General features: G+C 43.3%; 1 protein-coding gene across 2 annotated transcripts in view; it reads right to left on the reverse strand.

Moving 5' to 3' along the window:
* RNF10 (ring finger protein 10) overlaps positions 1-20,871 on the reverse strand; it is a 40,687-nt gene extending 19,816 nt beyond the window's left edge. For both annotated transcript variants that reach the window (XM_080822279.1, XM_080822278.1), the window contains exons 1-2: positions 20,254-20,871; positions 7,242-7,438 (exon numbers count right to left, since the gene is read on the reverse strand). In XM_080822279.1, the coding sequence (XP_080678405.1) occupies positions 7,242-7,438; positions 20,254-20,410 (354 nt within the window). In that variant the 5' untranslated portion in view covers positions 20,411-20,871. The remainder of the gene's footprint in view (positions 1-7,241; positions 7,439-20,253) is intronic.
* Positions 20,872-22,128: the final 1,257 nt, after the last annotated feature.

Raw genomic sequence — 22,128 nt, forward strand, 5'->3', positions numbered from 1 at the left:
CTCAGCCTGCCCTGTGAAAAGGCAATTAACCATTAAGTGACAAAACCCAACAGAACTCTTCTTGCTCTCCTGAAGCACAAAGATTCATTTACTGGATTAATCTTTTGACAGTCCCATAGGACTCCTACACCTTCACTCTTATTAGCTACCTGTTCGTTGGTTTGTTTCTGGCAAAAGCGAGTCTGTGGAACTACACTCTGGAGATGGCTCCCAGGCAGCTGCTAACTGCCATGGGCTTCAGGATCCTGCCAGAGACCTCCTGTCTAAGACACACACTGCTATTCGTTGTTAATTAAAACTGACGGAATTAGAACATGTAGGCAGACTACCTCTGTGTCCAGAAATAAACCCAATCGGCAGATTCAGAAGCAGTTTAGAAAGTGGCAAGAAACCACATGGGAGAAATACCACTGCACACAAAGATAGAAGAAATCATATTGGGATTTTTCAGTTTGTTTTTGTTTTTTAAGATTTTCTTTATTGGGCACCTGGGTGGCTCAGTCGGTTAAGCAGCTGCCTTCGGCTCAGGTCATGATCCCAGGGTTCTGGGATCAAGTCCCATATCGGGCTCCCTACTCAGCAAAGAGCCTGCTTCTCCCTCTCTCTGCCGCTCTACCTACTTGTGCTCTCTCTCTCTCAAATAAATCTTTTTTTTAAAAGAAAATATATTAAAAAAAGAAGATAAATAAATTTTTTAAAAAGGTTTCATTTATTTTTTTAACAGAGAGCAAGCAAGAACAGCAGGGGAAGCAGTAGGCAAAGGGAGAGGGAGACGCAGGATCCCCACTGAGCAAGGAGCCCAATGTGGGACTCAATCCCAGGACCCTGGGATCATGACCTGAGCTGCAGAAAGATGCTTAGCCAATTGAGCCATCCAGGTGCCCGTTTTTTGGCTCTCTTAACATTCCCAAATTGAAATGGAAGATACCTGTTATAAATCAGCTAGTGCATTTCTTTCTTTCTTCTTCTTTTTTTTTTTTTTTTAAGATTTTACTTATTTATTTGACAGAGAGAGACACAGTGAGAGAGGGAACACAAGCAGGGGGAGTGGGAGAGGGAGAAGCAGGCTTCCCACCGAGCAGGGAGCCCGATGTGGGGCTCAAATCCAGGACCCTTGGGATCATGACCTGAGCCGAAGGCAGACACTTGACGACAGAGCCACCCCGGTGCCCCAGCTAGTCCTAATTCCTAATTCCAGTATCTCATCTGATGTTAAAAACACTGCCACCTCATTCATATTAGCATATAGTCACTTTAAACGGCTATATACCACTACATCATATAAGTATACTATAATGCCCCACGTAGGACACACTGTTCATAGCTTCTCCTCTGTAACAAAATAATGTTATGATAAACCTATTCTTGGGTAGATCTTTGTGCACAAATATTTGGCCACGTACAATTATTTCTTCTGAATGTACAGTAGGAACTACTAAGTCAAAGGAAATGCAAATTTAAGGCGTTTGTTACTTAGTCAAACTTAGAGATTAGTAAACAGCACCTACACGTCATAAAGAATACAGGCGTGCCCAGGTGGCTCAGTCAGTTAAGCATCCAACTCCTGATTTTGGCTCAGGTTATGATCTCAGGGTTCTGAGATGGAGCCCCACTCAGGCTCCACACTCAGCACAGAGTCTGCTTGAGACTCTCTCTCCCTCTCCTCCTCCCCCTGCTCATGCTCGCTCTCTAAATAAATAAAATCATAAAAAAAGAAAAATCTAAAGAGTACAGAAAGGGATATGGTGAAAAATACCTTACATTACAGAGGCAACCAATATGGCCTGAGATATCCAATGCATATAAACCATAGTACAGGGGCACCTGGGTGGCTCGGTGGGTTAAAGCCTCTGCCTTCAGCTCAGGTCATGATCCCAGGGTCCTGGGATCGAGTCCCACATCGGGCTTTCTGCCCAGCCGTGAGCCTGCTTCCCTTCCTCTCTCTCTGCCTACCTGTGATCTCTGTCTGTCAAATTAAATAAAATCTTTAAAAAAAAAAAAAAAAAAAAAAAAACCATAGTACAGGACCCTTATAATTAAGTGGCAAACCATAAACAATTTCCTTTCATCTCAGCAAAAGATCCCGGGAGACAACACCTCCCACTGTTTATGTAACTCACCACAGGAAGCTCATGACTTCCAGTCACCTGTTGTCTCTCATCCCCTGGATGCTCATTTCCATGTGGCTCTTCTATCCCCTTATCAGTCTTCTACCCCCAATGCCCCAACCCTACATAAGAGCTTGTACTCACTCAGCAAAATCCTCCGCACCTTCAACCTTCTATCATCACCTTGTTATCCTAGTTGGCCCACTGCCACCCTCTCCAATACTGCCCATCACAATTCCTGATAAATTATCCTTCCAAACCACTGACTTCTCAGTTCCTCGAACCTCACCTCCTCCAACTAGCTTGCCCTCCACTCTACCTCAGGCACGCAGTTCCCAAGGACATACCATCTAGATCTGTGACATCCTATACAGCAACCACTACTAGCCAGTGCCACACATGAAATACCATTTTAGCTATACTGGGTAAAAACATAAAAATTAATTTTACCATTTCTTTACTTTTTTAATGTGGCAACTAGAAAAGTTTCAATTATATATGTGGCCTGCATTTCTACTGGACAGCACTGCTCTATATCTAGACCATTAAGGATAACAATCACATCTCTTCCAACATCCAAGTAGCAACTCCCTCCTTCCCTAGCTTGTTCCCTTCAGGCCTGAATCCACAATTCTTCAGCCCCACTGGGATATCCAAACCAGTGATCCAACCCACCCCTACAATTTTGTTTCCTTACTCGTAGTAGATCCTACGGTCCATTTACCCCTTCCCTTTGTCATCTGTACTCACCTGGCAAAACCTTCCCAATTAATCCAACTCTGCCTATGTATTTCCATACAGTACCAGAGAGTTATACACAAGAACACAACCACACCACACCAACCAGTCTCACTGAAGTAGGCCCTCAGGCTGCCTGGCAATACTACCACAACCACATGACAATTCTGTACCCACTTAATTCCCCAGTCACCCAGACAATTCCATTCCTCAAGGCTTCCAAGGCTCCTCTCTCAGCTAATCTTCCGTATTTCACCAAGACAATAAGAACAATCAAAAAAGAATTCCTACAGCCTCCTACCAGGTACTCTGTCTTCCTCCTGTGTACTGAGGATGAACAGGCAAAGCTCCTATCTAAGCCACTTGTACACAAGATCCCAACTCCTCAAGGACTCAAGGACACTGTTACAGCAATTCTCCCCCTTTCTCTGCATCATGTTCCCCCCTCACAGGACAATCCCATTACCAGAGATATGCTGTAATTCCTCTAACTTTAAAACCTCTGGATTTCACACTCCCTCAAGCTACTGCCTCACCTCTCTGCTCCCCTTTAGAGCAAAGCCACCAGAAAGTACTGTCTAAACTTGCTATTCCTTCCTCCCTGTCTTTCATTTTCTCTTAATCTATGCCAAATCAGGTTTTTATCCTTACCACTCCACCAAAGCAGCTCAAGGCCAACAACCTACCTTCCTATTATCAAATCTACTAGTCAACCAACTTACCTTCCTATTTATGAAATCTACTGGTCCACTTTCAGTCCTCATTTTCTGCGTATCCGCACCGGGCAAAACTAACTACCTTCTCCAAATGGCTTTCAGTTCTCTTCCTCCATTTTTGTTGATGCCTCATGATCCTGACTCAAGCCTCAGTCCTTAAATCTCTTCCCTTTCTGCAGCACTCACTCCTTAATGATCTCACTTAGTTCCACAGCTGCAAACACCAAATGCACACAGACACCTAGCTCTAGCCTGGGTCTCTTCCTTCAAGTCCAGATCCTATTAACTGCCTATCTCTACTTAGAAATCCAGTAAACCGGGGCGCCTGGGTGGCTCAGTGGGTTGAGCCTCTGCCTTCAGCTCGGGTCATGATCTCAGGGTCCTGGGATCGAGCCCCGCATCGGGCTCTCTGCTCGGCGGGGAGCCTGCTTCCTCCTCTCTCTCTCTGCCTGCCTCTCTGCCTACTCATGATCTCTGTCTGTCAAGTGAATAAATAAAATCTTAAAAAAAAAAAAAAAAAAAGAAATCCAGTAAACCGGGGTGCCTGGGTGGCTCAGTGGGTTAAGCCTCTGCCTTCAGTTCAGGTCATGATCTCTGGGTCCTGGGGTCGAGCCCTGCTCCCGGCTTTCTGCTCAGCAGGGAGCCTGCTTCCCCCCACCCCCACCTGCCTCTCTGCCTACTTGTGATCACTGTCAAATAAATAAATAAAATCTTTAAAAAAAATACAGTAAACATAACATAAATAACATAAACATAACATAAATATATTTCCAAAACAAAGTTCTTTATCTCAACTCCCCTTCCCACCCCACCACCCCCAAAACCTGTACTTCTCTGGAAATCTTCCACACTTCAGCATATGGTATCTGAATTGAACTCCTGCCAAAAACATTCATTTTTTTACTCTGCTCAGACCCCATATCTAACATATTAAAAAAGTCATGTTGGTTCTACCTTCAAACATTAGCCCAAAGGGCACACCTCTCACCAACTATCGCTATTTCAAAGTTTCCATCACTCTCACCAGAAACATCTTAACAGCCTCCTAACTAACCTCCTTGGTTCCACACTCCCCTTTAAAATTCCAAGTCAGATTATAGCACTTCTCTTCGTAAACCCGATGGCTTCCCATCTCTCCCAACAAAAGGCAAAATCCTGCAAGGCCCCACATTATCTGACCCCTCCTTCCCAATTCTTTAGCTTCATTCCCTACTCCTCCTCCTCCCAGGGAAGCCTACTTGTTTTACCGAAAACAAGCCAAAAACATTACCACCTCTGATCCCTTACTACTTGTGCACTTGTTATTCCTTCTGGCTAAGACACTCTTCCTCAAAACTGTATGGTGTTCTCCCATGCTCATTCAGGACTCCACTCAAACTTCACCTCCTCAAGAGCAGCTTTCCTTAGGCACCTTCTAAAACCGTACACTTGGGAAGCCTGGGTGGCTCAGTTAGTTAACCGTGTGCCTTCAGCTCAGGTCATGATCCCAGGGTCCTGAGATAGAGCCCCACATCAGGCTCCCCGCTGGGGGCGGGGGGAGTCTGCCTCTCCCTCTCCCAGCCCTACACACTACTCATGCATGCTCTCTCAAATAAGTAAAATCTTTTTCTTTTTTTTTTTAAGATTTTATTTATTTGACAGAGAGAGACACAGCGAGAAAGAGAACACAAGCAGGGGAAGAAGGAGAGAGAGAAGCAGGTTCCCTGCTGAGCAGGGAGCCCAATGTGGGGCTCAATCCCAGGACTCTGGGATCTTGACTTGAGCCAAAGGCAGATGCCCAACAACTGAGTCACCTAGGCGCCCACAAATAAGTAAACTCTTTAAAAAAATAAAAAACAGGGATGCGTGGGTGGCTCAGAGGGTTAAAGCCTCTGCCTTCAGCTCAGGTCATGATCCCAGGGTCCTGGGATCGAGCCCCGCATCGGGCTCTCTGCTCAGCAGGGAGCCTGCTTTCGCCTCTCTCTCTGCCTGCCTCTCTGCCTGCCTCCCTGCCTGCCTCCCTGCCTGCCTCTCTGCCTGCCTCTCTGCCGACTTGTGATCTCTGCCTGTCAAATAAATAAATAAATAAAATCTTTTAAAATAATAATAAATTAAATAAATAAATAAATAATAAAACTGTATTCTTTGTTATTCTCTATCCTAACTCTCTCAGTCTACTTTTCGTCAATTCAGTAAGCACTTACCTTCAGATTTATTATACAGATGACCCCTCAACAATGCAGGCATTAGGAGCACCGACCGCCTGCACAATCAAAAACCCATTTGTGACTGTTGACTCCCCCAAAAACTTAACTGCTAATAACCTACTGTTGACTGGAAGCCTTACCAAAACAAACACTCAACGCATATTTTATACATCATAGGTATTATACATTGTACTTTTAAAATAAAGCTAGAGAAAAGGAAATGTCATTAAGAAAATCAAAACAAGGGGCGCCTGGGTGGCTCAGTGGGTTAAAGCCTCTGCCCTCGGCTCAGGTCATGATCCCGGGTTCCTGGGATCGAGCCCCGCATCGGGCTCTCTGCTCAGCGGGGAGTCTGCTTCCCCCTGCCCTGCCCACCTCTCTGCCTACTTGTGATCTCTGTCTGTCAAATAAGTAAAATAAATAAAATCTTAAAAAAAAAAAAAGAAAGAAAGAAAATCAAAACAAAGACACCTGGGTGGCTCAGTCAATTAAGCGTCCAACTCTTGATTTCAGCTCAGCTCATGATCTCAGGGTTATAGGATCAAGCCCCACGTCAGGCTCCATGCTCAGCGTGGAGTCTGCATGAGATTCTCTCTCCCTCTGCCCCTCTCCCTACTCACACACTCTCTCAATAAATAAAATCTTAAAAAAGGAGAGAAAATCAAAACACATTTACAGTACTGTATATTTATTTAAAAAAAAAAAATCCACATAAGTGGATCCATGCAGTCCAAACCTGTGTTTTTTAAGGTTCAAGTGTATAATCATTTATCTCCCTGAACTAGAATATAAGCTCCTGAGGGACAATATTCCACTCAGTATTGTATTCCAAACTGAATAGTATCTGATACACAGCAGAGGAGAACTAAATTCTTGGTGAATGAATGAATTCTTCTATAAATACATTAAATGTGTCTTATTCTATAATGGTTACATAATATGGAACATTCAAAGAGGAAGACAATTTAACCAGTCCCTTGCTAATTAAGGTTGTTTCCTACATTTTCTAACTACCAACAATGCTACAATTAACTCCCTTGTAAGGAAGTCTTTATGGACTTACAAAAGGAACCTAAGAAACTCCTAAAATCAGAGTACCTGGGACTAAGGATATAGCATTGTGCATTCTGCTAGATACTACAGGGCAAATGTCATTAATTAACTGAAGTCACTTTATTACCTAAATATTTAAGAGGTACCTCTAATTCAGGAGTGATGACAGAAGGACTATACAAAGTAAGGTACCCCAAATTTGCTGTAATTTCTCACAATCCAGGATAATGATGTCTTCTTCCACCAAGAAAATTTCCGTAACTTTCAAGGGAAAAAAAGAGGCAAAGTTCCAAACCTAGTTAATCCTCAACTATTCAAGACTTTGGTTATTTACTTTTTCATGTTTTTCTCCTCGCCAACTACTGATAAACCTGGGGGAGGGGGGACAGAATCAGAGCTCATGCTTCTTATTTTAGAAAGACCATTCTTAAATTCCATACCTCATCTCGTCTTCCACCATTAAAAGAAGAGCTAAAGACTTTGCTGCTGCCGCCGCCCCTCTGTGGAGGCATCTTGTTAAAAGTTTTGCTTTTCTGTGAATTGGAGCGACGGGACTGGTTGCTAAAATTTTCATTTTTGGGATAGGAAGGTTCACGTTTGCGATTAAAACGCTTGGATCCACTTGAGTTCTTTCCATCTGAAAGCAAGAAATGCAAAGAATTAGTTAAGAAATGATACACAGGGCTCCTGGAGGATCAGTTGGAAGAGCATGTGATGCTTTATCTTGGGGTTGTAGCTTCAAGCATCCCCATCAGGTAGACACTACCTAAAAAAAATCTTTTAAAAATAAACTAACAGGGATACCTGGCTGGCTCAGTCAGAAGAGCCTGGGACTCTTGATCTCAGGGTTTTAGGAAAATAAAATCTTTAAAAATAAAAATAAAGGTAAATAGACCCTTCCACAACCTCTAATAAGAAATCTCGGTTTGGACCAGAGCTTTGGGCAAGACAACTCATGGTAAGATGGTTTTTACTTTGGCTCTCTATCTTTGTTACAGATTGTATTTACTTATTTATTTGAGAGAGTGATCAAGTGAGAGAGAAAGAGAAAACGCGTGAGGAAGCATGAGCAGGGGGAGAGGGAGAAGCAGAAGCGGACTGCCCACTGAGCAAGAAGCCCAATGCGGGGGCTCCATACCAGAACCCCAAGATCACAACCCCAGAAGAAGGCAGATGCTCAACCCACTGAGCCACCCAGGTGTCCCAACTTATTTTTTTTAAATGCCAAAGCCTGAAGGGTCCCTCCTTCAGGAGGGATACAAATGCAAATGAAACCACAGAGATTTTTAGTTCACAATATCACACTTTTTTTTACAGGGTTTAACCACTGCCCTTACAAAAGTCCACTTAGATGAAGTGATTAAAAAGTGAACAGCCTGGGGCACTCAGGGCTGGCTCAGTCTGCAGGGCATGCAACTCTTGATCTCGGGGTCCTAAATTTGGGAGCACCACGCTGGCCATACACCCTACTTTTAAAAAAATTTTTTAATTTAAAAAAAAAGAAAAGATAAAGAAAAAGGGGTCAGCCTATATCTATTAGGGAAAAGTATTTTATCTGGAAGCAGGATAGAAGACATTATTCTCCTTAAATTAATACAACATAGCTAGATTCTATAGTGCAAAGGCTTGGCCTAGGCTCTAGCAGGTACATTCAAAAGGCATAAAAGCAAAACAATATTTACATATACACTAGAATCAAGCTGAGAAGCCATTAAATTGACAAAACAAAAGAAGTTGAGTTCTAAAAACATTAGATCAGCATGAGTCATATTCTTTTAAAAAACATTTCTTGGAGCAACTGAGTGGTTCAGTCAACCATCCGACTCTTGGTTTCCACTCAGGTCATAATCTCAGGGTTGTCAGACTGATCCCTGCAGCTCTGTATGGAGTCTGCTTAAGATTCTCTCTCCTTCTCTCTTTGCCCTCCCCCTGGCTCACTCTCTCTACCCCCTCTCAAATAAAATCTGAGAAAAACAATTTTTTTAATATATTTCTTGCTCTTTTCCTCCAGTCATAAGAACATATGTTCAATTTTGAAATCTGGAAGAATAATTTAAATTTGCCCCTATCCATAGAATACCAACTTACACACAGTGCATAATTTCCTTTCACTCTCCATTTCACACACTTGCCACGTCTCACACAAAATCACAGACATACAAAATATACTGTCTTCTATTACTCCATGAGCACTTTCATGCATCTCTAGTCTTCAAAGAATAATTAATGGCTGCACTGTCTACCATATGCTTATACTAGAATATAACCAATCTCCTACTGCTATATATTTAGGTGGTTTCTAGTTAGCTAGTTAGCATTGGGAGCATCTTTATATAGAGGACTGTGTGTATGATCATGTCAAATTCTCAAAATGAAATCAGCAGATTAAGTATGATCATTAAAGCCTTTTATGCATTCTAAAACCACTGTACCTATTTATTTACATTTTAACAACCCTGTAACAGAGAAAAGTCTAGGTCACTACATTATTGACAATGCCGAGTTGAATAAACTTTGTTAAACTGAAGGGTCAAAATTCTTTTTTTTTTTTTAAGATTTATTTATTTGACAGAGATCACAAGTAGGCAGCGAGGCAGGCAGAGAGAGAGGAGGAAGCAGGCTCCCTGCTGAGCAGAGAGCCCAACTCGGGGCTCGATCCCAGGACCCTGGGATCATGACCTGAGCGGAAGGCAGAGGCTTTAACCCACTGAGCCACCCAGGCGCCTCAAGGGTCAAAATTCTTGTTTTAAATTTTATTTTCTCTGACGAGTAGCAACAAATACTTTTTCAATCTGTTGACCATTTGTATTTTGTACAAAGAACACTTGTTTTGGGGGCGCCTGGGTGGCTCAGTGGGTTAAGCCCCTGACTTCGGCTCAGGTCATGATCTCAGGGTCCTGGGATCGAGCCTCACATCACATTGCATTGGGCTTTCTGCTCAGCAGGGAGCCTGCTTCCCCCTCTCTCTGTCTGCTGCTCTGCCTACTTTTGATCTCTCTCTCTGTGTCAAATAAATAAATAAAATCTTAACAACAACAACAAAAAGAATACTTGTTTTTATTCTTTGCCCCATATTTTCTACTTGGGAGTCGAACTGCATAGATTGTTTTGTCCCCAATTGAAAGAAGAATCCTGACAAGACACATTTAACATGTGCCAAAGTTTACCAGCAAAAAAAAGGGAAAATGAAACCTATCTGAGGACAATATAAACCTAAATAACTAAAGGTAGAAGAGGTCCCCAAATTAGTCTTTGGACAAAAAAAGACTACTTTATCTTTCTTCTCCCTTTGCCCATTCCATGTTGTCTTTTTTTTTTAAATCTCAGAATAAAATTTATTTTTTTAAAGGTTTTGTTTATATGAGAGAGAACAAGTGAGGGGGCACACAGAGGGAGAGGGAGAAGCAGACTCCCCACTGAGCAGGGAGCCCAATGTGGGGATGTGGCACTCAATCCCAGGACCCTGGGATCATGACCTGGGCTGAAGGCAGACGCTTGGCTGACTAAGCCATCCAGGTGCCTTCAGAATAAAATTTATTTTAAAAAGATTTTCGTCCTTAAAAAAAAAAAAAAAAAAAAAAAAAGATTTCCGTCCTGTCTTAGATTTGACTATATTCACTGCATATCTTATTTCAACATGGAAATCTGACCAAATCAAGCCTGCGTACTAATTTAATGGCTTTCATTACAGCAGAAACTTAGAATGGAAGTTGGGGAACTTTTAATGAAGAAATCCATTAGGCTTACACTCAAACTTTAAGGAGGTGGTGGTTTAAAAAGAGGATCCCACCATGAACCTCAGAAACTACAAAGTTTCTCCCCCCAAATATAGCTTAATCCTGTTACGTTAAAAATATGTAATTCAAGGGCACTTCTCCCTCTCCCTTTGCTGCTCCCCCTGCTTGTGTTCTCTCTCTGTGTCAAATAAATAAAAAAATTTTTGAAAAAAGAAAAGAATATATTGGGGCGCCTGGGTGGCTCAGTGGGTTAAAGCCTCTGTCTTTGGCTCAGGTCATGATCCCAGGGTCCTGGGATCAAGCCCTGCATCGGGCCCTCTGCTCAGCAGGGAGCCTGCTTCCCCTTTCTCTCTGCCTGCCTCTCTGCCTACTTGTGACCTCTATCTGTCAAATAAATAAATAAAATCTTAAAAAAAAATGTGTGTGTGTGTGTGTGTGTGTGTATATGATTTGTAGAAAAATAGAGGGAGACAGACACATACACACCAAGAAACAGACTCTTAACTAAGGGGAACAAACTGATGGTTACCAGAGGGGAAGTGGGGGGGGGGGGGAGGAGTGAAATAGGTGAAGGGGATTAAAGAGTACACTTACCATGATAAGCACTGAGTAATAGATACAACTATTGAACCACTATATTGTACACCTGAAACTAATATATAACTAATATATATATAATATAACTAATATATATAACTATATAACTAATATGTATATATAATATAACTAATATACATAACTATATAACTAATATATAGCTAATATATATAACTATACTGGAATTAGAAGTAAAACCTTAATTTAAAAAATTTTTTCTAGGGGCACATATATATCTGTGTGTGTTTGTATATATATAAATACATATATAGAAACAGGTCTGGAGGGGCACCTGGGTGGCTCAGTCAGTTAAGCGGCTGCCCTTGCCTCAGGTCATGATCCTGGGGTCCTAGGATCAAGTCCCGCATCGGGCTCCCTGCTCAGCAGGGAGCCTGCTTCTCCCTCTCCCTCTGCCTGCCTCTCACCATGCTTGAGTGCTCTCTTTCTGTCAAATAAATAAATAATATCTTAAAAGAAAGAAAAAAGAGGGGCACCTGGGTGGCTCAGTGGGTTGAGCCTCTGCCTCTGGCTTGGGTCATGATCTCAGGGTCCTGGGATCAAGTCCTGCATCAGGCTCTCTGCTCGGCGGGGAACCTGCTTCCTTCCCCCCCACCTCTCTCCGCCTGCCTCTCTGCCTACCTGTGAGGCCTCTCTCTATCAAATAAATAAATAAATAAAATCTTTGTTAAAAAGAAACAGATCTGGGGCACCTGGGTGGCTCAGTGGGTTAAAGCCTCTGCCTTCAGCTCGGGTCATGATCCCAGGGTCCTGGGATCGAGTCCCACATCGGGCTCTCTGCCCAGCCACGAGCCTGCTTCCCTTCCTCTCTCTCTGCCTGCCTCTCTGCCTACCTGTGATCTCTGTCAAATTAAATAAAATCTTTTAAAAAAAATTATTAAAAAAAAAAAGAAAAAGAAACAGATCTGGAAAGGCAATGCGCAGGCTGTTAAGACAGTTAACTTCGGGAAATGCAGCTTCACTTTTACCTAATCAAGTGGTTTCCAATCCTGCCAGTTTGAAGGAATCACCCAGATAAGCTTTTAGGGGATCCCTATGCTCAGGCCTCACCCTCTAAGATTCTGACTTGAGTATACAAAAAGTTCTGTATACTTATCGTTTGGCTAATTTTGAAAACCACTAAGTACCTAGAAAAAATTATTTCTAGGTAAGATGACCAACTTATTTTATAGCAGACTAATAAATCCAAGGTGAAGATACCCTCAAAAGAAGAAAAGGAGAGGCACCTGGGTGGCTCAGTGGGTTAAGCCTCTGCCTTCGGCTCAGGTCATAATCTCAGGGTCCTGGGATCGAGCCCCACATCAGGATCTCTGCTCACCAGGGAGGCTGCTCCCCCCCACCCCGCCGCCTGCTGCTCTGCCTACTTGTGATCTCTCTCTCTCTCTCTCTGTCAAATCAAAGAAAGCCTTAAAAAAAAAAAAAGAAAGAAAGAAAAGAAAAGGAAACACGAGCTGATAAAATCAGAGTCTGAATTTTGAAATCAACCACTTCACACTTACCTTGTCACCAGCATGGCTTAAATGAGAGGTATGCCATCCTCTCCAAACCTGACCAAATCACAACCTGGGAGTCGAGCTAACAGTCACAGGAGATGGCAGCAATGCAGACAGAGAACAGATGGTCACAGAAACTCTGACAGGCTAGGTTTACTCCTACCAATCACCTTTCAATCCCAGGTAGGGAAACTGACCAGAGTTTAACCTCAAGTTAGAACTTAAGAACTACACTTTCACCTACTACTTCAGTCAGCCACAGTTACTGACCAACACAGCATCACTGGTAACAGAAAGTGAAGCTTTAGATCTCTCACAAATGTTCTTACCTGTGGAGTGTGATAATAAGATTTCAAATAAGTAGAAAATTCAGAGGAATAGGGTCCAAGCTAACTTTACCACAAAAACAAATGAGGGCTTATGAAAACAGGCAGGTACAGAAAACATGGATTTCCCAAACCTCATTACCAAAGACTGTTTCAGATGATACCGCATTTGACCATAATACTTTCAATACAAGCACCTAATAGTTACATAGATTTAGGTAAAGCCAGATTATACATTTGAACAAGAGTTCTATTTTCATTTCTTCACTTATTACCACACAGGCAAGGAAACAGTTTCATCACATTTACAGAACTGCTCTCTGATGGACAGGGAACTGCTCATTTCTAAAAGAGATTACAAAATTACCACATATGGATCACGATTTTAGTTGCTCAAACAAACTCCATCATCTTGTCTTCCACTCACTTAAAAGTATGAAGTTAGATACCTGAAGTGAGAATCTGGCTCTTATCTCTAGACCCAGGCAACAGGCAGCTGAAGACTGAAGGTACAGTCAGGTCTGTAACCCAGAGATAAAATTCGGAGTACGGTTTTTGGGATGTCTCATAGACAACTTGTCAGGACACACATATGAATAATGTGGGGGGTAGAATCTGTCCTCTTTTCTCTGAAAGGAGACAGCAATAAAGATGATCTGCTTCAGATTTTGGAAAAAGTCAAGCTCCTAGCAGAAACATATTCTCCACTGTAAGTTTTAAATTTCCAAGTGGTGGTTCTCAGTCCTGGCTGCACAGAAGACTCTCTCACAGAGACTTTTAAAACTGGATGCCAGGACCCAAGGACCCAATCCAGACCTAAAAAAAATCAGAAAGAGGGGCGCCTGGGTGGCTCAGTCGTTGAGTGTCTGCTTTCGGCTCAGGTTGTGATCCCAGGATCCTGGGAGCAGGGAAGCCTGCTTCTCCTTCTCCCATTCCCCCTGCTTCTGTTCCCTCTCTTGCTGTGCCTCTCTGTGTCAAATAAATAAATAAAATCTTAAAAAAAAAAAGGGGGGGGGGCGCCTGGGTGGCTCAGTGGGTTAAAACCTCTGCCTTCGGCTCAGGTCATGATCCCAGAGTCCTGGGATCAAGCCCCACATCGGGCTCTCTGCTCAGCAGGGAGCCTGCTTCCTCCTCTCCCTCTGCCTGCCTCTCTGCCTACTTGTGATCTCTGTCTGTCAAATAAATAAATAAAATCTTTAAAAAAAAAAAATCAGAAAGAATCCCTAGGGAAGAGCTCCACACATCCCTATTAAAAAAAAAAAAAAAAAAACCTCAAAAAAATAAAAAAAAAAATGAAAAAGAGCCTCAAGAAATTCTGATGCACAAGCCAGAGCTGAGAACTACAGAGGACGACTATCAAGACACATTTCCAAAATGGACAAGACCATTGGTTAAATGACTCAAATCCAGAACTCAGGATCACAGAGTCAACAAGAGACTTGAAACCTTAATCCATGTCTTAGTTCTTCCACATCTCCCTAACAGAAAGGTCTCTACCAAATACACATCTCAGTCTTTCCCTCCATTGCCAAATTAAAGGCCAAAAATTTTTCCACAGTTAAATAATTTGGCATCATCAACCTTTCTAGCTCTAGTTCTAACAGGTGGCACAACCTAGAGGTCAGAAAACCAGCCAGGAAGTTTCTGCTGCTGATTCATGCTGTAATCACAAGCAAGTTGCTTACCCATCACTTGGAGTAGTTGACAAGCACCTCCGGAGGGGCAACATATGGCCTTACTATAGAAACAACTGACAACAAATTGAATACAGCTGAAATTAGTAATTCTTAATGAAAGAAAGACAGAAGTGGTATCAAAAATGACACGTGCCGGGGAACCTGGGTGGCTCAGTGGGTTAAGCCTCTCTGCCTTCGGCTGGGGTCATGGTCTCAGGGTCATCGGATCGAGCCCCGAATCTGGATCTCTGCTCAGCAGGGAGCCTGCTTCCCCCACCCCCCCTCTGACTGCCTCTCTGCCTGCTTGTGATCTCTCTCTGTCAAATAAATAAATAAAATCTTAAAAAAAGAAAAATGACACATGCCAACAAACTGAGAGTTGCTGGGGGGTGGGAGGGGAGGGAAGGGACAGGGTGGTTGGGTTATGGACATTGGGGAGGATATGTGTTATGGTGAGTGCTGTGAATTGTGTAAGATTGATGACTCAGACCTGTAACCCTGATGCAAATAATACGTTATATGTTAATAAAATTAAAAAATTAAAAAAATAAATAATAAACCATTTCTTATGTTAAAAAAAGAAAAAGAATGACAAGTGCTAAGTTACCTGCATACAAAGGGCAATTTATAAATGTTGCCTAGGACTTTTTTTTTTTTTTTAAGATTTTATTTATTTATCTGACAGGGACAGAGAGAGAGCATAAGCAGGAGGAGCAGCAAAGGGAGAGGGAAAACCTGGCTCCCTGCTCAGGACCCTGGGATCATGACCTGAGCCAAAGGCAGACACTTAACCCGACTGAGCCACCCGGGTGCCCCTGCCTAGGACCTCCTAAGAATTCACTTGAGAGGCACCTGCGTGGGTCAGTAGGTGAAACATCTGACTCCTGATTTCAGCTCAGGTCATGATCTCAGGGGTGTGATCAAGCCCCATGTTGGGCTCCACACTGGGCACGGAGCCTGCTAAAGATTCTCTCTCTCAGGGTGCCTGGGTGGCTCAGTCATTAAGTGTCTGCCTTTGGCTCAGGTCATGGGATCATGCCCAGGGTCATGGGATCGAGCCCCGCATCGGGCTCCCTGCTCAGCAGGACTCCTGCTTCTCCTTCTCCCACTTCCTCGCTTCTTTTCCCTCTCTCGCTGTGTCTGTCAAATAAAGAAATTCTTTTTATTTTTTATTTTTTAAGATTTTATTCATTTATTTGACAGACAGATCACAAGTAGACAGAGAGGCAGGCACAGAGAGAGGAGGAAGCAGGCTTCCTGCTGAGCAGAGAGCCCGACGCAGGGCTCGATCCCAGGACCCTGGGATCATGACCTGAGCGGAAGGCAGAGGCTTTAACCCACTGAGCCACCCAGGCGCCCCAAGAAATTCTTTTTAAAAAGGAAGGAAGGAAGGATGGATGGATTAAAAAAAAAAAACAACCCTCGGGTGCCTGGGTGGCTCAGTTGGTTAAGCAACTGCCTTCGGCTCAGATCATGATCCCAGAGTCCTGGGATCAAGTCTCATATTAGGCTCCCAGATCCATGGAGAGTCTGCTTCTCCCTCTGACCTTCTCTCTCTCTCTTATGTTCTCTCTCACTGTCTCTCTCTCAAATAAATAAATAAAATCTTAAAAAAAAAAAATTCTCTCTCCCTCTGCCCCTCCCCCCAGCCCACCCCATCTCTCCCTCTCTTAAAAAAAAAAAAAAAAAAAAAAAAAAAAAAAACCACTTGAACAAATCACTCTCACCCCCCTCTAAAGCCTCAGTTTTCTTGTCCATGATCCGAGGCTTATCCTCTACCCCACCTCAACTTCTGTAAAATGCCTACCACAGTGGTTAGCACAAAGTTGCCATTATTATTTGGAAGACTATTATCATTAATATATCTAAATCATTCTTGTCAAAAGCACCCCCTAGACTTTCAACAAAGCCATATAAACCAAGGACTCCAGCCAAAAGGCCCGGAAATTCTTATGACTTCTCTAAGTGGTTTTTATTAAAGGCTCAAGTCCCCTCAATTTTCAAAGCCATCAAAAATCTCCAGGTCCATTTACAGCTCAGAAGCATTCTTCAAGGCAGATTACCACTAGTAATCTGGCTCCTGGTACCGGAATAAGAGGAAGTGTGTCAGGACAGTGCTTCGTATCACCAACCTCAAAATAACTGCTTCATAATACCTGACCTTCCCTTAACCTCCATGGTAGTATCATCCCCCACCCAGGGGAATGGGGCAAGAGCCTGGTTCTGGGCCAGGGTCCATTGTTTGTCCATAAACTGCGTAACCTCTCCTGACACTTTTTACTTTCTTTGCTCCTTCTAAATGACTTTCCCCAAACCCTAAACCACCTTTCTCCTCTGGGCCATATTCCTAGGCTATTCACTGTTAAGTGTTCTCAGAATTGTATCTTAGAACTACTGGAACAAAGCTGTAAGAATATACCTAAGAAAAGGAATGTGATGTGAATTTTGAAGCAATTAGCCAAAGCAAAGAAACTGCAGTTTGCCACTCTGGCAGAAAAGATCAAGTAAATCCCAAGAGCCAAATTTACCTATTTCCGGCGTGTATGAACTTAAGCCAACTGCAGGAACAAAGACTCAAGTGTATTAAACATGTAACTAGGAAGCAAATGACCATTTCTGTCATGCAGTTTAGAAAATGGAACAGACAGGGTTTTTTTTCACCTGAAGTAGGGAAAGGAGAGCGGAAATGGGAATTAAATATTTAAAATCTGAACAATCTTAATTCTTGTCACTTTGACAAAAGAAGGCAAGTTATGTATTTTCACCTTACTTCCCCTTTCTTTCTTCAACTCAGTACTCTGAAACTCAAGAGGTCCTTTCAACAGTTTCCAGCAGAATCGAGTACATGAAGTGTTGGGTCAGCTTCTGAAATACTACAGAAACCTCTTATGGAATTATGCTGAATTTGGGCCTACCGTTTTGTTAGAGCAACTCTCTAGAATCACTGTGTAAGAGGTCCTAAATGATGTCTGCCATGGTCTTAGCTATAATGTTCTTAATGGAGTTTATGCTATTCTTCAGTTCAACCTTAAAAGTTACCTAATATCCAGCATTTCCTAAGTCATTTTTAATATCTACTTATTCTGCCTTTGATCTGTTCCTAAATGCATGCAGTGGATTATGGATGATCAACTCTGTATTTAGCTACAAACCTATCCTTCCTATTTGCTAAGGGTACACAGCAGTAGCCAGGAAAGTAGGCACTGGCAATGGCAAACATGCACAAGTTTTCTAACATACTAAACAAAACCTAATGCTACCAGAGGGCACACTGTATTTTATAAAACTTAGCAAAAAATCCTTTATAGGAGTTTTTACTTCCTTCCTCAGAAGCTTTAAATTAAGAAGGTGAACAAGTGTTTTAAGAGCATTTTACAGGATTTGTCATAAAAAAAAATCACTTTAGTCAGAATGAACCCAACAATAAGTATTCAAGATTATCTGAAACATTAAACCTGACAAGTATTTTCTGGTCAAACTATAACAGAAGTTTCTATCAACCTCTTGGGTGATCACAGTTAGTTCTAATCAACATATACAAAGTCAGGGACAAAATAAGTAAAATGCTTTAAAATACTTCAGTTTTTGTCCCACATCGGGCTCCTTGCTCGGCGGGGAGCCTGCTTCTCCCTCTGCCTCTGCCTGCCACTCTGTCTGCCTGTGCTTTGCTCGCTCTCTCTCTAACAAATAAATAGATTTAAATTAAAAAAAAATTTTTTTTAAATACTTCAGTTTTCTTGTTTGGATTGTCACAAACTTTCACTACAGCCTCACTAGAGAATAAAGTGAAGGCAAGCCCAGAAAAATTAGTTGACAATCCAGATAGCTAGAAAATCACTATCTTTATCTTTACATCTGGGAATAGAGTGCAAAAGTAGTTATTTATCAACCATACTGAGAAATACTCAGACCACACAAAACCAGCAGTTTTGGCCAAGAGGGCCAGCTAACCTCTATCTCTAGAGGGATCTGTGATAAAGCTACATGCATGCAAAACCCCCAAATTAATCTACATAATACTGCCTGAAAGTCCACACTAATCCCTGCTTAGATATTTAAAGCATTCTCTTGCGATACAACTGGACTCCACCTGGAATTCCACAGTTTCTAGAAGCACTCAGCGTACCACGTAAACAAGTTTGCTATATCCAACAGATCAATTCTGAACTCAAGTCAGCCTTACAGCTGTTTTTTCTCTTTGCATTTAAGCCTCATAGTTTTTAAATCTTAAAAAGTTTTGAACTGGACCTCCACATTTGGAGACTTCAAATCTTCACCTGTCTGCCACATATCTCTACTTCCACTGAAAACATCTTCCTACTCCTGCTGATATAATCACAGCACAAAATAGCAGAGATTTGTACACAGGCTTTGAAGTAAGATGGAGAACATTCGATTTCAGACTCTGCAAACACCTAAACTACTGGCCTCTTGGCTTTTTCCTTCTTTAGAAATGAACAATTCCGGGGTGCCTGGGTGGCTCAGTGTGTTAAGCCTCTACCTTCAGCTCAGGTCATGATCTCACCGTCGTGGGATCGAGCCCCGAATCAGGCTCTCTGTTCAGCAAGGAGCCTGCTTTCCCCTCTCTGCCTGCCTCTCTGTCTACTTGTGATCTCTCCCTCTCTCTGTCAAATAAATAAATAAAATAAAATTAAGAAAAAAAAAAGAAATGAACAATTCCACCATACTGGACAGGTTAATAACTGTAGTATAAATAACAGAGGTATAAACCTACCCCACTCCCTGGCACATGGTAAGCCCTCAATAAATGGTAGCTATCATCATCATGATGGTCATGAATACTGAGAAGCATAACTACAAAAAAGACAAAATCTTCCCTGTAAAAGGCCTCTAACCTACACAGCGAAATAGGCATGATGTGTATTTGGTGGATAATAGGTGTCAGGTATTCTTCTAAGCTCTTAGTTCATTTGCTCCCTAAGTTAATTTATTTAATTCTAATTATCTCCACATTTACAGAAAAGGAAACTTGGAAGCTCAAGGTCTGGCAGATCTAAAAAGACTGAAACAGAGCCCATGCTCTTAACCACTACTCCACAGTGAACAAAGCCATCTGAGGACGAGATGGATCTCGTCCTCAACAGAGAGATGGATCTGAAACCAGGTTATTAAATATGAAATTTGAGTTTGAAAAGTCCTCGGGCCCCACCCTCCACTGTTTAAACTTGAATGCCATCCAATGCTAATTCAACATTAAAGGGTAGAACAACTTGGTGGTTTAGGAGCTTGGACTGGTGAGTCAGACAACCAGGTCTTAAGGCCCGCCGTGAGGCACATACTGGCTGAGTGACCTTACCTTTTCTGAACCTCAGTTCCCTCATCCGCAAAATGGGGATAAGAATAGCACCCACTTCACCAATTTGTTTCGTGTAATAATGCAAGGTTAATGCAAGGATTCACGTAAACGACGCTGTACAGTGCCCATTAAGTTTTAATTTTTAAATAATTGGAGCCACGGAAAAGGGGAGAAAGGTAGGAAACGATAATAGAAAGTGGGCTGTCCCTGGGTGACCCAACACACACCGGAGCGAGGATCCTCCCCGGCCGCAGGGGCAGTCGCCCCCCTCCCTCCCACCGCCCTTACCGCTCTTGGGTTTAGACTCGCCGGCCGGCCCCGCCGAGGCGGAGCGGGGCGGCTGTTGCCCTTTGCTGCTGCTCGAGGAGGCGGAGGAGCTGCTGGAGCCGCTGTTCTTGTCCATGTCGGAAGCGGTGGCGGCGGCGTTGGGGGAGCTCTGCGGCATCAACGGGGGCCTCGGCGGCGGCGGCGGTCGGAGCGGAGCGGGCGCGGCGGGGACCCAGGCTCATGGCGTTCGGGGCCGGCGGGGGTCGGCGGCGGCAGCGGTTCTCGGCCTTCATGGCGACATTTTTCCCTGTTTCCTTCCTCGGCTTCTCAAACTGTAAAGAGAAGCGGCGGGCGGGGCTGTCGAGCCCAGCGGCGGCGGTGGTGACAGAGAAGGAGGAGGAGGCCGGGGCTCGGAGGTCCGGGCCGGGCCTGGCGGGGCGGAGGCTGCGGGGGAAGGGGAGGCGAGGGAGGGTGCGCGAGCCCCGCCGGCCGGCCGGACGCGCTCTCCCGCCGCGGGGCAGGGGAGAGGGCTGGCTGTCTTGGTGTCGGGGACGTGTGTCTCCGACACAGGGACCGACACTCGCCTCTAGGCCGAGGCCGAGGTGCTCCGGGAATGGCGACGAGTCGCCAAACAGCATCTCGAAGAACCCGGATGGAGTATATATATAGTGGCGATGTGGGAGTGACGCCCTCTGGGAAACGTAGTTTTCTATCTACATCCGGGCCCAGTTTTTCTGGGCCCAGTTCCCCACGCCCCGTCTTTGACAGGATGATGGGACTTGTAGTTCAGGTTTTATTACGAGCATGCTAATGTGCATAATAATATAATATGCACCAGTCATAATAATATAATATGCACCAGTACTAATAACGAATCCAAACATTGGAATGCCTGTGGGATTTTTTTATTTGGTTAATTTATAGTTCTTATTCTAGTATCAATATCAAGTTATTTATGGCTCTTATTTTATCTCCCAATAAGAATAAGGGTAGGGACGCCTGGGTGGCTCAGTTGGTTGAGCGGCTGCCTTCGGCTCAGGTCATGATCCCAGTGTCCTAGGATCGAGTCCCGCATCGGGCTCCTTGCTCAGCGGGGAGCCTGCTTCTCCCTCTGCCTCTGCCTGTCACTCTGTCTGCCTGTGCTCGCTGGCTCGCTCGCTCTCTCTAACAAATAAATAAATTTAAAAAAAAAAAGAATAAGGGTAAAAATAATGACAAACCCCTACATTTAATATAACTTTACAGCATTTCGTCATACAGCACTTCATATCATTGTTAATAAGTCATTTATTAATATAAGCCATTGTCAGGGCACCTGGGTGGCTCAGTGGGTTTAGCAACTGACTCTTGGTTTCGCCGCACATCATGAGCTCAGTATATGTGCTGCCGAAGCGAGCACAACATCATGAGCTCAGGGTTGTGAGATGGAGCCCCACCTCAGGCTCCAGGCTTGCAGAGCCTGCTTAAGATTCTCTGTCTCCCTGTCACTCTGCTCCTCCCCTCCCCCACTTGCACGTGCTTTCTCTCTCAAGAAAAAATATATGTCATTGTTAATATTTCATTTCATCGTTAATAGGATTATCATTGAGTGCTTATCATTAGCAGGCATTGCAGTGTGGGTTATATGGATTACTACACTTATTCCTCACATTAACTCAAATTTAAAGACAAGGAAACTGGTTCCAAAAGCTTAGATCAGTTACCCACCATCACATAGCGAATAAATGGTGTTCTCAACCACCTATGAGATAAGCAGTTCTCCATTTTACAAATATGGACACTGAAACTTAGAAAATCTCATCACAGCCATCTGTACTTTAGAAAATTATTAATGATTTCTTTCAACCATAGCAGTTTGAGATTTGTAGGATCACATACACACACTGTTAAAGAGAG

Source organism: Martes martes (assembly GCF_963455335.1).
Source record: "Martes martes genome assembly, chromosome: 13".
Classification (NCBI taxonomy): Eukaryota; Metazoa; Chordata; class Mammalia; order Carnivora; family Mustelidae; genus Martes; species Martes martes.